Raw genomic sequence first — 15046 nt, 5'->3', positions numbered from 1 at the left:
AAAGTGCCAATGTCTCTCCCAGAGCTCCAGTTCAGTGACATCTATGTGCATCTTGTAGAACAGGGGTCGGCAACCTTTCTGATGATGAGTGCCTATAAATTCCCTCAGAGGTCATTGTGCCATATGACTGCATTAGCAATGAATTTAATAACGCTCTATATGAACAGTTACTCACTATATAGATCAACTTTACAGAATTATATTTGTTCGCAGATGTTGGCAGCTATTAGCGAATAGTTATCAGCTATTTAGAAACAAAAAAAGACTTTTTATCCATAACAGCAAATGAACTGTACAACAGAAAATACAAATGCTATTTATGGTCTCCTCCCAACAATGATAAGAAAAATAAACTGAGCCAATATGGCATGTTTGTTAATACAGAGACACACATGTTAATGTGATCTCTGGTCTCCCACTCAGAGACACAGGTCTCCGAGTGTCCAGCATTCAGAGGCTACCTGAGGACTCATGTGAGAGAAAATCTGCTCACACAGACATGTAGAGCCAAACACTGTCAGTAAGGCCTCTGCAATGTTCTGAAGACAGTTAAACTTGTCAGGTAGTGACGTCCAGCAGGTGAACATGCAGCTCCATGAACACGCACAGCTGTGGATTCCAGCTGCGTTCATAGTTCTGCAAACTTCTGCAAACTGACCCCACAGTGTCGAGCTTTTCAGTTCAATCAGCTGCATTTCGATGTCGCATTAACTGGCATTAAACCAGCCAGTTAATGCAAGATAAACCCAGCTGCTCTTTAAAGCTTTCTGGTTTGATCAGTATCGAGTCTTCGGATGTATCCGTGTATTTCCGTGGTGCTGATGCTGCGCTGAGCGGACAGCTGCTGAAGCATTTGAAGTGTCAGAATGTGGAAATTTAAACATCGCTTGAAAAAACTGCCAGCTAACAACGTCCCTCTCACCGGTAGTTACTTTTAGCCAGTTACAAGTTGATCTGGTAGTTGGGGTTGTTAGCTAAGATACCGACATTAAGAAGCGGCACAACTAATGTGTGTATGCGAGCTAATTTGCGATGTGCACCGCTGGCCCGGCCATTTATTTTTTAATGCACCTGCTCAGATTAGTTCACTGCGTGTCGTGCCCAAGGCTGGACTGGGACAAAAAATCTGCATTTTGACTGGAGACCGGCCCCCCAGGTCTTAAAGCCATAAAGCCTTTGAATGAAAACAGACGCTGTTGTGACAGTGATGTACAGTCTTGTTGGTATATGTATGATTTCTGTACATTTTACGTCAGATAAAAACTTTGGTTGTGAGATTCAGATAATTATTTATTAAAAGTGAGACATTTTAAATGAGAATAAGAAAGAAAAGTATTTCTTTGTGCCCCCTCTCCCTGTTAATGCCCTACCTGCCCCCCTGGCAAAACTTTGCTAGACCCGCCCCTGCACAGTTACCAGCTGTCAGCTACTTAGAAAAGGATCCTGGTGTTATTTGTCTCTCAGAAACAGTTCATAACTTCAACTCATCCATGTCACCTAAAAGGTAAACCTGTTTCTCCATCACTGTTCAGCTCTGATGATTCAGTAAGGACATCTCCTGGTTTCATCTTCATGTTTCCCTCTCACCACATATCCAAACCGACATCATGACCAGCAGCTTTACAGCTGTGGCTCCAGCAAACATCAGCTGATACTAGAAATGAATATTAAATCAATTCTAACAACAGCTGATCAAGCTTAAACGTGCTGCTGTTGTTTAGCGCGACATCGGCTGGTTTCCTGTTTCTGGCGCAAAGTGGGAGATAAACAAACAAGAGAGAAAAGCCGATCAGCTGATCATTGATCAGTTTCATGATTGAAGTAGCAACAGGAGAGGGAGGGGGAGAGAATGAGAGGAGAAGAGGCAGCTGCAGCGTAAAGATGCAGAATAACTCCAGCGTTGTGTCTTTTTCCATTCTAGCTGAAGTACAAACTGTGTTCCTTTTCAGCTCAATACGAAACGCGTAATATTTTCTCTGAATGCGGGACGATTCCGTTTTTTACAGGTCAGTTGGAAACTCTACTAACTAACCTTACAAATAAGTTCACTCTCACTAACATCATAGCACCCATCCAGCTGTATAGAAACTCCGTCATGCTAGCTAGTACGCAGTACGAGTTATTGTAACTGACGGTAAAAAGTCAGCATAACGAAAATAAACTCCACCTAAACTTGGTTTATATCTGACCCAGATAGACTGCAGGTCATAACTTCTTACCTGAAGTTCAGTTCACCTGACACTCGGACCGGCGGCCACTTCCGGTCTCTCCTCCTCCTGCCTCCCCTTTCCCTCATCCACCTGCTGGCCTCTGTGGGAGCTCCGCCATAGCCACAACCAAACAACTGAGTTATTTTTACACATCAACCAGCATCTGGCCAATCCACCACCTTTCATTGTTTATGCCGTTACAAAAAAAAGAAAAAGACATCGGCCCATAAAAACGAAAAATCACCATCGACCCACCAGGCAAATGTCTGGTATGCCCGATGGCCAGTCCAGCTATGGTCGTGCCATCAGTTAACCCTTCGCATGCCAGATGTGGCACGCGTGCCCAGGGTTGCCGACCCCTGTTGTAGAAAATCACTGACCTTACGCTGATGCCAGGATGCAACCTTTCAAACTATGGACTTCTACGTCTATTTTCAATTTGGATGGGTAAATAATATTGCTATGTGGAAGCCAGAGATGGGCAGTGTTACTGCCATGTTAAGGGATTACTTTTTTTGGAGAAGTAATCAGTAATTAGTAACTAATTACTTTTTTCAAGTAACTTGACCAACACTGGTGGAAGCTGAAGAACAAGAAAGTGTTCATCATTAAAGCAAAGGTAAGTGTCGCATAGCTATCTTAAATAAACTACCACACCTAAATCTTATGCTTGGTTGACTTGGGCTTTCACTGTGTATGACTAGAAAGGTTCCAGTAGTACTAATTTGTCACATTAACGTCATGTCAAAACAGTAAAGTTGAAAGAGTGTTTTTCCAGCGTCAGGTTAACCATTCCTGGAGTTTAAATTAGCCACCTCTGAGAGCCTGGATTGTTGTGGAGATTAGTGCGATTTGGCCTGTAAGGCAGGTAAAGAGATGTGTCCTCACATGTTTGTGCTATACTCAACGCCCTTCTGGCAGCTGTAAATAAATGCTGATTAGTGCATCCCATAGCACAGGAACTATCTGCCGTTTTGGCCTTCAAGCCACACGTTGAACTTGATGTTTAAAGGGAGTCATGCTAATTTCACATGTAGCATCCACGTACAGCTTGTTACAAGCAGGTGTGGGGCCTGACTGACCACAGGGCAACATAAACGTAAGACCATGTACAGGGGCCCAGCTTCCTGTCCCCCCTGGTAGGACACTTAACATGTTGGTGGAATTTGGGGAGTTTAGATTTCAAACCACAGGGCACTGTTTGAGGCCCTGCAGTAATGCTCCAGTCTGTGGCTCCAACTTCGTCCCAAACTTTACACCAATCATCAATATTTAGCAGGTGGTTTTGATGGTATTGCTTGTTTATGTATTTGACCGTATTAGAAGGCTCATTAGATCATACTGAGGTTGTAGAGGAAGTTTGCTACTCAATCCCCGGCTCTTTGAGTTATCTTTCACAGTATTCTTGGGTAAAATACTGAACCCCAATTTGTCCACAGTGTATCCATGTGAATGTGCATGTAAATGCTAAATAAATGGTTTAGACATAGATAAGCACTGTGTGAATGTGTGTGTGATTGGGTGAACGAAAAACATGCTTTTAGTGCTCAAACTGGGTATAAAGACAATAAGGACAGGAGGTAAGCATCCTATTTATCATTTAAAAACATGGTTAGTGTGTCACATGAAACACCTTTACAGTTATGCATTACTTTTGTTTTTAAAGATAAGAGTTACGCGGCATATCTGACTTACTGCTGGGCCAGCTGGTCCTGGGGGTCCTGGAGGACCATAGATCTAAAGGCAGGGTATACACAGTTTTAAAAGTAGTGCTTATAAGGCACTGACAAGCAGAAAATTATAAAACTCAGTTTATAAATAATCCTTACCGATTCTAACCTTCCTCCATCTCCAGGTTCACCTTTTGGACCCTGTAACAATATGTGGGAAAGACACAGGGACAAAGGGTTCGTGATATATTTCCATATTTTACAAAACTATTACAGGACATCTGTGATTTCATACTACACTTGTGCGATTTGATACAGCACTTGGAGCACAGCATTTCACTACCTCACAGCCATCTAACCAGCCATCTCTTGCAGCTTGAGAGGCAACACTGCATAGCATCGTACACAGGAACCATTTGTTAGGGGAACATTTCAGTGTACTATAAGGTCACATAGTTATCAAATCAAATCAAATCAAATCACTTTTATTGTCACATCACATGTGCAGGCACACTGGCACAGCACATGCGAGTGAAATTCTTGTGTGCGAGCCCCACAAGCAACAGAGATGTGCAAACACAACAACACAAACGAGCAAAATACAAGAATGGCCAACCTGAAACTAATAAATATATGTACAATATATAATAGTGTATGCATTTCTGGATGTGTATACTAAATATTTTCCTACATGTGTGTGTGTGTGTGTGTGTGTGTGTGTGTGTGTGTGTGTGTGTGTGTGTGTATACACATTTTTACAAATTAAATAGTAAAAAAATAAAATAAAATAATAATAATAATAATAATAATAAAATATATAAAATATACAGAGTTGAATATGTGCAAAACAAGTGGCATTTATATACAGTGTGGAGTGCATAATGTTGAAGTTCTAGTAGTGAAGCTGAGGTGTCTATGACGTGTTCAGCAGTCTGATGGCCTGGTGGAAGAAGCTGTCTCTCAGTCTGCTGGTACGGGACCGGATGCTGCAGAACCTCCTTCCTGATGGAAGCAGTCTGAACAGTTTATGGCTGGGGTGACTGGAGTCCTTGATGATCCTCCCCGCTTTCCTCAGGCACCGCTTCCTGTAGATGTCTTGGAGGGAGGGAAGCTCACCTCCAATTATCCGTTCAGAGCACCGCACTACTCGCTGGAGAGCTTTGCGGTTGTAGGCGGTGCTGTTGCCATACCAGGTGGTGATGCATCCAGTGAGGATGCTCTCAATGGCACAGCGATAGAAGGTCCTGAGGATGCGGGGGCTCATGCCGAATCTTTTCAGTCTCCTGAGAAAGAAGAGGCGCTGCTGCGCCTTCTTCACTGTTTTGTTTGTGTGTACTGACCACGTAAGATCCTCAGCCAGATGTACTCCAAGGAACCGGAAGCTGCTCACTCTCTCCACAGCAGCGCCGTTGATGGTGATGGGGGTGTGTACTTCTCTGCACCTCCGGAAGTCCACTATCAACTCCTTTGTCTTTGCGACGTTGAGGGTGAGATGGTTGTCTTGACACCAGTGGGTCAGGGCGCTGACCTCCTCCCTGTAAGCCGTCTCATCACCGTTGGTGATAAGACCCACCACTGTAGTGTCGTCCGCAAACTTCACAATGATGTTGGAGCTGTTAGTGGCTGTGCAGTCGTAGGTGTAGAGTGAGTACAGGAGAGGGCTCAGTACACACCCCTGTGGAGCACCAGTGTTCAGTGTGATGGGGGATGAGGTGATGCTGCCCAGTCTGACCACTTGGCGTCTGTCAGACAGGAAGCTAAGGATCCAGCTGCAGAGGGAGCTGCTCAGTCCTAGATCCTGCAGTTTCCTGTCCAGCTTCGAGGGAACGATGGTATTGAATGCTGAGCTGTAATCTACAAACAGCATCCTCACATACGTGTCTCTCTTCTCCAGGTGTGACAGGGCAGTGTGTAGTGTCAGGGCTATGGCATCATCAGTGGACCTGTTGTGGCGGTATGCAAACTGTAGAGGGTCCAGTGAGTCGGGTAGTGCAGAGCAGATGAAGTCCCTGACCAGCTTCTCGAAGCATTTGCTTACGATGGGGGTCAGGGCTACAGGTCGCCAGTCGTTCAATGAGGAGATGGTGGAGGATTTGGGTACAGGGACGATGGTGGCCATTTTGAAGCAGGCTGGGACTACAGACAGAGAGAGGGAAAGGTTGAAGATGTGTGTGAACACTCCAGCCAGCTGAGCCGCGCATGACTTGAGGACGCGGCCGGGAATCCCGTCCGGACCAGTAGCTTTGCGTGCGTTCACCTTCCTGAAGCACTTCCGCACATCCTCCTCAGACACAGTGTGCGCCCTGACGTCATCCGCGGTGCGCACACTGTCCGGTCTCATGGTGTTCGCTGCGTCGAATCTAGCGTAGAATACGTCTAGATCCTCACGCAGAGAGGCCGTGGTCTGCGGTGTGCTGGTTTTCCCTCTAAAGTCTGTGATCGTGTTTAGTCCCTGCCACATACTCCGAGGGTTGTCAAACTGTTGCTCCACCCTGTCCCTGTACTCACGTTTGGCTGCTTTGATCGTCTTCCGGAGTTGGTAATGTGCGTGTTTGTAGTCCGATGTGTTCGCGGAGGCAAAGGCGGTGTTCCGTGCCGCCAGTGCCGCGCGAACATCTCCGTTAATCCAGGGTTTTTGATTTGGGAAGGATTTAACTGTTCTGGATGGGACGACATCTTCCACGCATTTCCTGATAAATCCACAGACTGAGTCTGTGTACTCATCAATGTCTCTGGCGGCCACATGAAACATTTCCCAGTCCGCGTGATCAAAACAGTCCCGCAGCGCAGACTCCGATTGGTCCGTCCAACAGTGCATGGGGCCTGGTGCCTACTTTGTTTTACATTTTGTATGTCTTACTGTCAGACATCTGTTGCATAACCCGAGTCTTATACAGCAAATCTCACCCAAGTAGTGAAGATCTACAAGGTTTCTAAGCATATTAAATTCATAAATATATAATGCACCTAATTACTGCTGCAACAATTCATCGGCATAATCATAATGTCATTGACTATAAAAATTTGTTGATGTACAATTTTATCATTGACAGGTCATATACTAACATCACGTAAATGTGTTTTTGTAACTGCAATAAGCTTCAGGAAGCGATGGGGGCAGTATCGCCTCTATCGTCTGCCAAGACTTCACTCAATACTAACAAAGAAGAACATGTTGTGAATGCAAACATGAGGATGGAAGAAAAGGGAAACTGAGATTTTAAAATATGCAACAGCATTTCACAGAAAACTGCACAGAAGTGCATTCGGGGTGGGCGAGGTTGAGATGGTTTGCTAAAGGTGGGCTGATCAATCCAAATATTTGTTCTGATATCAGATTGATTCTAACACTATAGGATAGAGACATTATTTCTATCCTCCAAGTTCAGTAAATAGTTTTTAACAAATAAATATTTTTTGAAAGATCTACTTCAAACATGCACAAATATTAAAAATATGTCCCAGCATTGACAGATTCCAAACAATCTGTATTTTTCCCCCAATAAATTTGTTAGAAGAAATTTTAAAATAAGATGTCCTGATCCACCAAATATAGCAAATGCATCAGTTAATTTCTTGCACAGAACTCCAACTTACAGTCTTTGACACTCTCGGGGTCTCTTCCAAGTCTTTAATTAGATAAGAGTGTAGCGAGAAAGACCAAGATGTACCCTCTGGATGACAACGATGTGGAACAGTGATAATGTGGAACTTCAAAGACAGTTGTGTGGTTAACGTAGTCACTTACAGGTGATCCAGATGGACCCATGTCACCCTTGGTGCCTTTGGGTCCTGGAAAGCCCATGACACCTCCCTCTCCTCTGGGACCTTCAGGACCTGCCGGGCCCAGGAGACCAGGTTCTCCAGGCTTCCCTCGAGGTCCCTGAAAATAGAGGATCATAAGTTGCTCCACTTTATTAAATGTAAACAACAGAAATCTGCATGAATTAAATGTGTGTTATATCAAATCAGTGATGGTTAAGTGTAATTATCACTTTTAGGAACCTCATAAAATCAGACCTGAGTAATAACATGGAGACAACATAATATTACCTTCTCTCCATCCAGTCCTGGTGGACCTGGTAGACCAACTTCACCCTAAGGACAAACCAAGGTCGCATCACCAACTAGGCAAACCAGACAATTGTCTTCGTTTACAATAACTGCACATCCACACCAATGTCATTATGACTGAAAGAGAAACCTCTTTTAACACAGCCTGTTTGTTTGTTTTAATGCAGACTCTTGCAGCTCTATCTGCAAATCAACATTTTTAAGCAATACCAGACTAGACATTCATGCTATTATGTAAAATGTCGCATTGGGTTGGCTGCAGGTAGAGCAGGTCATCTGCTGATTGGAAGTTTGGTGGTTCATTTCCAGTCTGCATGTCAAATATCCTTGGGCAGGATACTAACCTCAACTGGAGTATGAATGTGTGCGAATGTTAGCAGTTATGTAGAAACAGAATAGGAAAAAACTGCTTGTATGAGTGGGTGAATGAGGCATTGTCAGTGCTCAGGTAGAATAGGGAAGGGCTATATAAGAAGGAGTCCATTTACATGTCACATGTCCTAATAACAATAGTCTAATCTGGAGGAGATGAAGGCATGAACAAACATCTCCAATTCACCTCTAGAGACAAAAGTCCTGAGTTTAGTGATATTTCTTATGTGAAGAAAGAAACAACGGCTTGCAGACTTGATTTTGGCATCAAAAGTCAAAGATGAACCCAAGTGTCCGAGCAGCAGCTTTTACAGTGGATGAGAAAGACACCAAACGTTGTCTGATTTGGGCCTTAATGCTCTGTTGTCTGTATTAAGCTGCAGAAAATTGTTTGCCATCCAGCCATTAATTGTGTTAAGACGGTCCAATTTATCCAATTCTTGGAAAAATGTTAAAAAGTTGTTACAATCCTTATCTGAAAAGACTGGAGACAAACAATGCTATTCTGTGTATCAAAGAAAACCTTAGGATCTCTTTTTCCTACTCTCACATTTTTTATCATTTTATTTTTTATTAAAAGGAATTTTTTCCTTTTAATAACCCTTATGTGCCTCAAGTTTTCTGGCTTTCCACAGCTGCTCAGCTCTACAGCAACGTCACCTAAAACTGCGGATAGATTCAGTGATCCGAGGAGGAGATTTGAGAGATGCCACTTTGGCCGGTACAATCTGAAATGAAGGAAGCTGCACCCAGTTTTATACCATCAGTCTCAGCCAGATTATTAGCAAACAATTCTACAGATTCTTCCACCACAGAGTCAGTAATAAGTTGTGAGTGCTATGCATGAACAGAGGGCAGAGTGTCAAGGCTAGAAGATAGATCAAATAAAAGACATTTATGGTCACTAATAAAAATGTCTTGCAACATTCTCACACAGTAACGCAATAATGTAGCACATTAATAAATTGTCATTGCCAATGTCAAATTTACTACACAAGATTTTTAGTTATCCACCTGATGGACAAGCAGAGAAAAATAATTTATCACCAAACCCCAGCCTGTGTAGACCACAGAACAAAAAACTGAAACCATAGGGGAGTGTAAAATATGCACATTACCATATATTCATTGTGAATGATGACAAAAGTATGCATGTTTAGTTATACAGCATGCAAGCATCATCTGGCATTGTGTTATTCTAAAATACTCTCCTACCTTGGCTCCAGGGATTCCAGGTGTCCCTGGAGGTCCAGGTAATCCAGGAGGGCCCTATAAGGATGAGAGATTCAGTCATGAGATATGTTTGCATTTTGTGCAATACAATCTAGAAAATACTCACCATCAGGGGGATGTTGCGGATATCCTGTGAAGAAATATTAAATGTTACTAATGCTTTATTTAATGTGTTACTTTCTTTGTAGATGAGAAAGTGAAACTCATATGAAGCGACATACATTTTCATACTGGATTTCAGCCCTTCCTGGCTCCCCAGTCGGGCCTGGCAGACCCTAGAAGGTGCAGATGTGCCATTTGTCAACTCAGTGGACACATGTTAATAAAAACTTTTATTTCATCCAGAACTTACCCTTGGGCCAGCTGGGCCTTGAATACCTGCTTCCCCCTATTAGTTGATGTAAGACATAAGACTTTGGTTAGGCATAAATATGCTATAGGATTCATATTTTTCTGAATAAAGGCCCTTTCAAAATTTATTTCTAGTGCTCTTATCCTCCTTTTTCTCCCTGGGATCCTTTGTCACCCTATAATAAAAATATTCTAATATTATGCAGTAACTTCACAGAGTTAGAGTTACTTAAGCATTTTTTAAGTAATAATTGCATTGCTGTTTCATGGCATTGTATTTCACTCACTCTGGGTCCTCTTAGTCCCGGCAGTCCTGGTGAACCAGGCTCTCCTTTAATTCCCGGGGCTCCAGTGTTCAGCTCTCCTTTCTCTCCCTGTCATACATATAGAAAAGGTCTTAACCAATGGCATACACTGTTATCTCCAATTTTATCTCCATGAAAATCAAGAATAATCAGTCCTCTGAAGAATACTGTCAGCAGTTCCAGAGCAAATAAATACATAGTAAGCTGGTAAGTGGCCCTGGGGGACATTGTTGTCTAACCGTTCTGTCCGTGGCTTCTAACAGTTAAACATTTACTGTTTCATGAATTGAACAAATAGTGGCAATATGAAGGTTGATAGAAATGATTGGTAGAATTAGCCAGTTTCATGAAAACAATCATTAAGACTACACATTCTGTCAAAGAGGGAGCAAAATCCAGCAGCACGGAAAGACAGCCATCTTGGAACGGATATATTCACTGACACACTGAAATGGGTGAGTTACTAACAAGCTATGATGACAGAAAGATGACAAAACCACCATAAATAAACAAAACCACTATGAACCACAAAGAGTGAAAAAAACAATAGTGGCCGCCTCGTGGTAGATTCTAGGTGATGTTCAGAAAAGGTGTCACAGGGATTCAAACTCATCTGAGAGTTTTAGTGGATGCACCTACAGTTTGAATGTAAAAATCCTACGCTGCCTAGTTCTCGAGTTATCATGTTAACAAAACTTTCAGAAAGTGTCTGTGAGTGTTCATCACGACATATCCTTGGTAATGAGGATGAGACATGACAAGGGCGCACCCCAGGGGCCAGAAGGAGGTAGAGAAAGACGTAGGAGACCTGGGCCATCTACAGCTCCCCAAAGTACTCAAGACCCAAGGCCACATATCTATAAGAACTGTTTGCACCCCAGAAGAAGAATGAAGGCCCCCAACTGAGCCCTCACAGCCAAAAGACACGAGCCCCAGAGAATCAGAGGCAAGGGGCAGCCCAACCTGCCGGAGGCTGACCATGTCAGCGTGACCCGAGATTGGCCAAAGTGCCCAAGAACCCCCTCCCCTCCCCATGACAAAGAGGCCCAAGTCACCTTGGACCACAACCCCCAAGGAAGCAGGCTGATAACCACGGTCAGCTTTTTAACCAGCAGGGTCAGCCTGATGAAAATTGATGAAAATGTAAAAAAAACATGAAAATGTAGATAAGGTTGATCAGCTCCACAACTCTGAGTGGGGCTGGTAAGTGAAGTGAAGGGGGTTCAGATGTGGTCTGACCAGAGGATGGAACTGATCGAGGTTGTCTTCCAAGGTCTTAGTTAGGTGCAAAGAAGCATCGTTTTCCAGCCACAATCACATATCACCCAGTTGAATCAGCCTTTACATTATAAACCGTAAATTGTTTACTGTTGCTAATCATGATCGCTGCCCCTCTTGATCTTGAGTCAAAGTTGGACTGAAACACTTCAGCTGTGCAGATATGAGTCTTCTGCAGAAAATGCAATGCCTGTGTTTAGCTGTTTTAAAGATCTAATAACTTTTTAAAATTTCATTGACTAATTGCTGCTGTAATGGAGGTTGTGCTCTCCGAGTGCTTCTTGTTCTTACAGTGATATGACATGGACCTTCAGCACCTCCAGACTGGTCAAAAAAGCCCAGCAAAGATCGCTCTGCCTGAGAAGGTACAATGAGCAGAGTTCCTCTAGAAATGGCTGCTGGACTTTTACAGGACAACCTGGGATGTGGTGGTTCAAAACACAAGAGTTCACTTGAGATGATCCCAGTGTCCCATTAGTAAACTCAAAGGTTTGTCCAATGTTCACAAAGTTTGCATTTTAACACTTCTTTTTACTGTGACCTACAGTGTGTGTAGATATATGTGCACTGACAAAGTTTCCATTACAAAAACAAATTACACATACGGATACCTTTAAGACCTATCGGCAACTCTTACACTGAAGAGACCGTAATCAGCCAGTGATGACACTGCAGTATTGCTTTCATTGTGTTTGTGTTGCAGCCCAGTGTCCTGACAGTCAAGAAGCACAAGGAGATACACCTACTGCTAGAGTTTCCATAACCGCTTACAAATTCCATGTGTGCACCAACGAGTGACAGTATCTGCTTCAACACCTATTCAATGTGTCACAGAGACACAGAAACAAGAAAAACGCCACTGAAAAGTTTCATCTGAAAGATATTCTAACAGCATATGTGCATCTCCAAAAGTTGATTCTGTTCATCTGGACGTAGCGTTTTGTGGGAGAAACGTTTTGTCATCATCCAGGTGACTTCTTCAGTCTCAGCTGACTGCAGGTTTCCCCCAATCTTATAAACAGGACATGAAAGTATATGTGCAGTCACCATGTCACACTGAATACCTCGTATTCTAGAAACTTTTAAATGTCTTTTCAATTAGATTTGCACAGTTTACTTTACTATTGTTCTAGCCACCTCTAGTCCGTTTCTATCCTTTGCAAGTCCTTCCTGCTGCGAATCATGAGCAGATGAACCGTCAACAATGTGTAAAGTTCAACTAAGCAACTAAAATGTCTTCATAAAGTCAGACATTGGATTGGATAACAGAATGACTTGTGTGAAATAATGTCTATCTCCCTCCTGCTTATTCTTATCTTATTCTTCATCATTTCCTCCGGCTATTTAATTGTTCCTCCTCATTTGCAGTGAAGGAAATGTGGGCACACACTTCTCCTGGTCATGAAATCCAGTATCTTACTGCTATTGTATTTAAAATATGGGAGCAGAACAGACAATTTTAATAAGAGCTGCTTTCAGAAACACCACCTATGTTAGTATTTTGCAACAATGACTGATGGAGGTGTTGGATGTGTCTGTTCCCTGTGTGTCATTAGACCTGAGCTTCCTGCTGGGAGTTTCAGGAGTTTTCTCTGAGATTATAGGACCAATTTCCCATAAGTTCATAGATTATTCTTCCTTGTGCAACTATTTCTGGGCACTGAAGGTTCAGCCTGTGAAATCACTTTCTCTTTATTAAAGAGTAAAAGCCTTCACAGATTGCTGCTCCCTGTGGATACAAAATGCTATACAAGTTTAACCTTCCTCCTGCCACCATCTGTCTGAGGCCCCTAATGGAGAAAACATACCCTGCCATCCTAATGTGGCCAGTACAGAGATGTACTGTGAGCCCAGGTCTGCTGGGACTGCTGCAGTGCTGACAGAGGAAGCAGAGTCCACCATGTAGAAAAACAAGACAATAAATGTCTTCATATTTAATTATTCTGTGGTAAAGCCTCTAAGACATGACAAGCATCTAAGACATAAGTGCATCCAGGTAAGTTCCAGTTTCCTGTGTTCAGAGACAGACAGCAGAAGGATTTGAAGCCTGTTTCTACTGATTCATACATTTAAAGCATGTTCCTATCACCCAGACTCCAGCAGTGACATCTGCCATCTTGGCATGAATAAATAATCCTTAAAATGCCACACACACAAGCTCCCTGCTTGGCTTTTATTTTTCATTCTCTCGCCTCTCTCTGGGAACGCCCTCACTCTTTCACCTCCCCACACAGTGCATGGAAACATTAGCTCAAGCAAGCAGACAGTCCACTTCATCCAAGGGGAAACAGACCACAGGGAGACGGGGAGCTGACAGAAGTAGAGCTACAGCCTCCTCTTGTTAGCTGCTTAAACTATGGAACTGAATTAAATCCTCTCGTGGAATTAAGGCCAGAAACTATGAAGAGAAGTCTGTGTCGGGCTCTTCAGCTTTGAACTCAGCTTTACTTTACTAAAGTGAGTAGTTCAGAAAAAACAAAAGGTGCCTTATTTTACTTCCTCTTACCTTATTTCCTTGGTCTCCCCCAACTCCCTGTGAAGCAGATAACAATGCTGTAAATTTAACAATAATTATACTCTCCACTAGATGGCGCACACGATATTTTGTAGTCCTTTCAGTGAGTAATGTTTCATGTCAGTGAGCTGATGGGCTCATGGCAGAAAACAGATAAGATGGAACATTTACAATAATCTGCACAGAAGGAGAGCAGCAGCTTATTTTCACAAGTGCCAACATTTGAGCTCTTGGGCAAAATCACATCTTATAGATTTATACTGTGAATTCGTTGCTATAACTGTTCATATCCAGATGGCAGAGACATTAAAATCTACAACTGTTTATTCGATTATACAGTTTGGACAAAGACACAAACTAATAATAATATTGTCTTTGTTGTTTTTTGTATGTCCTGTCCACATTAGAGCAATCAGAATCATTGTGTGAAGGACAAGGACAGTCTGAAGGATTTATTTTCCCATGTAAACCAGTACAGCTTTACTGGTCCACTTGATTGACATATTTTATTGGACCTTTATTATTATTATTTTTTTTTCATTTTGAGTTATTACACTGAGAACGGACAGGACCGGAGGACAGGAAAGAGAAAGAAAGAGAAAATGGGAAGAGAGTTAACAGAAGGAAAGAGAGAGAGAAAAGACTAGCAAGGAAAAACACAGCATCCGCAACCGTAAATAATAAACAGTATAAATAAATAAATAGTAATATTGTCACCAGTGATAGGGTTTAAAGGCACTTGTCATCAGGAGATTAGATCTCTTGGAGCAAGCTACTGTATCCTGCAAACTGTCCTCAAACCTTAGAGGATGATCTTAAAAGCTTAGAGTGTGTTGGAGAGTTTCTCCTGATGCTTTGGGTCAAACATAAAGCAGAAGGTAAATACCTTTGGGCCTGCTGGGCCAACATCACCTCGATCCCCCTGTGGAGACAAACAGACACACATACAAACACCAAAATAATAACACTAATAAACACTGAAAGCACAGTAACAGCCAACAGATGATCAAAGTGGTGTCTCGAAACTTATTAAAACTG

General features: G+C 42.6%; 1 protein-coding gene across 1 annotated transcript in view; it reads right to left on the bottom strand.

The window, feature by feature from the left end:
* Window positions 1-15046, bottom strand: part of LOC309721056 (uncharacterized protein) — a 63185-nt gene that overhangs the window by 24710 nt on the left and 23429 nt on the right. The window contains exons 18-28 of the mRNA XM_082558399.1: window positions 14895-14930; window positions 14000-14026; window positions 10198-10284; window positions 9912-9947; window positions 9781-9834; window positions 9666-9689; window positions 9542-9595; window positions 7934-7978; window positions 7629-7763; window positions 4040-4081; window positions 3906-3947 (exon numbers count right to left, since the gene is read on the bottom strand). Coding sequence (XP_082414525.1) covers window positions 3906-3947; window positions 4040-4081; window positions 7629-7763; window positions 7934-7978; window positions 9542-9595; window positions 9666-9689; window positions 9781-9834; window positions 9912-9947; window positions 10198-10284; window positions 14000-14026; window positions 14895-14930 — 582 coding nt within the window. The remainder of the gene's footprint in view (window positions 1-3905; window positions 3948-4039; window positions 4082-7628; window positions 7764-7933; window positions 7979-9541; window positions 9596-9665; window positions 9690-9780; window positions 9835-9911; window positions 9948-10197; window positions 10285-13999; window positions 14027-14894; window positions 14931-15046) is intronic.

The sequence above is a fragment of the Aulonocara stuartgranti genome (assembly GCF_965226115.1).
Source record: "Aulonocara stuartgranti genome assembly, chromosome: 13".
Lineage (NCBI taxonomy): Eukaryota > Metazoa > Chordata > Actinopteri > Cichliformes > Cichlidae > Aulonocara > Aulonocara stuartgranti.
This window is presented reverse-complemented; position numbering and strand designations above follow the sequence as displayed.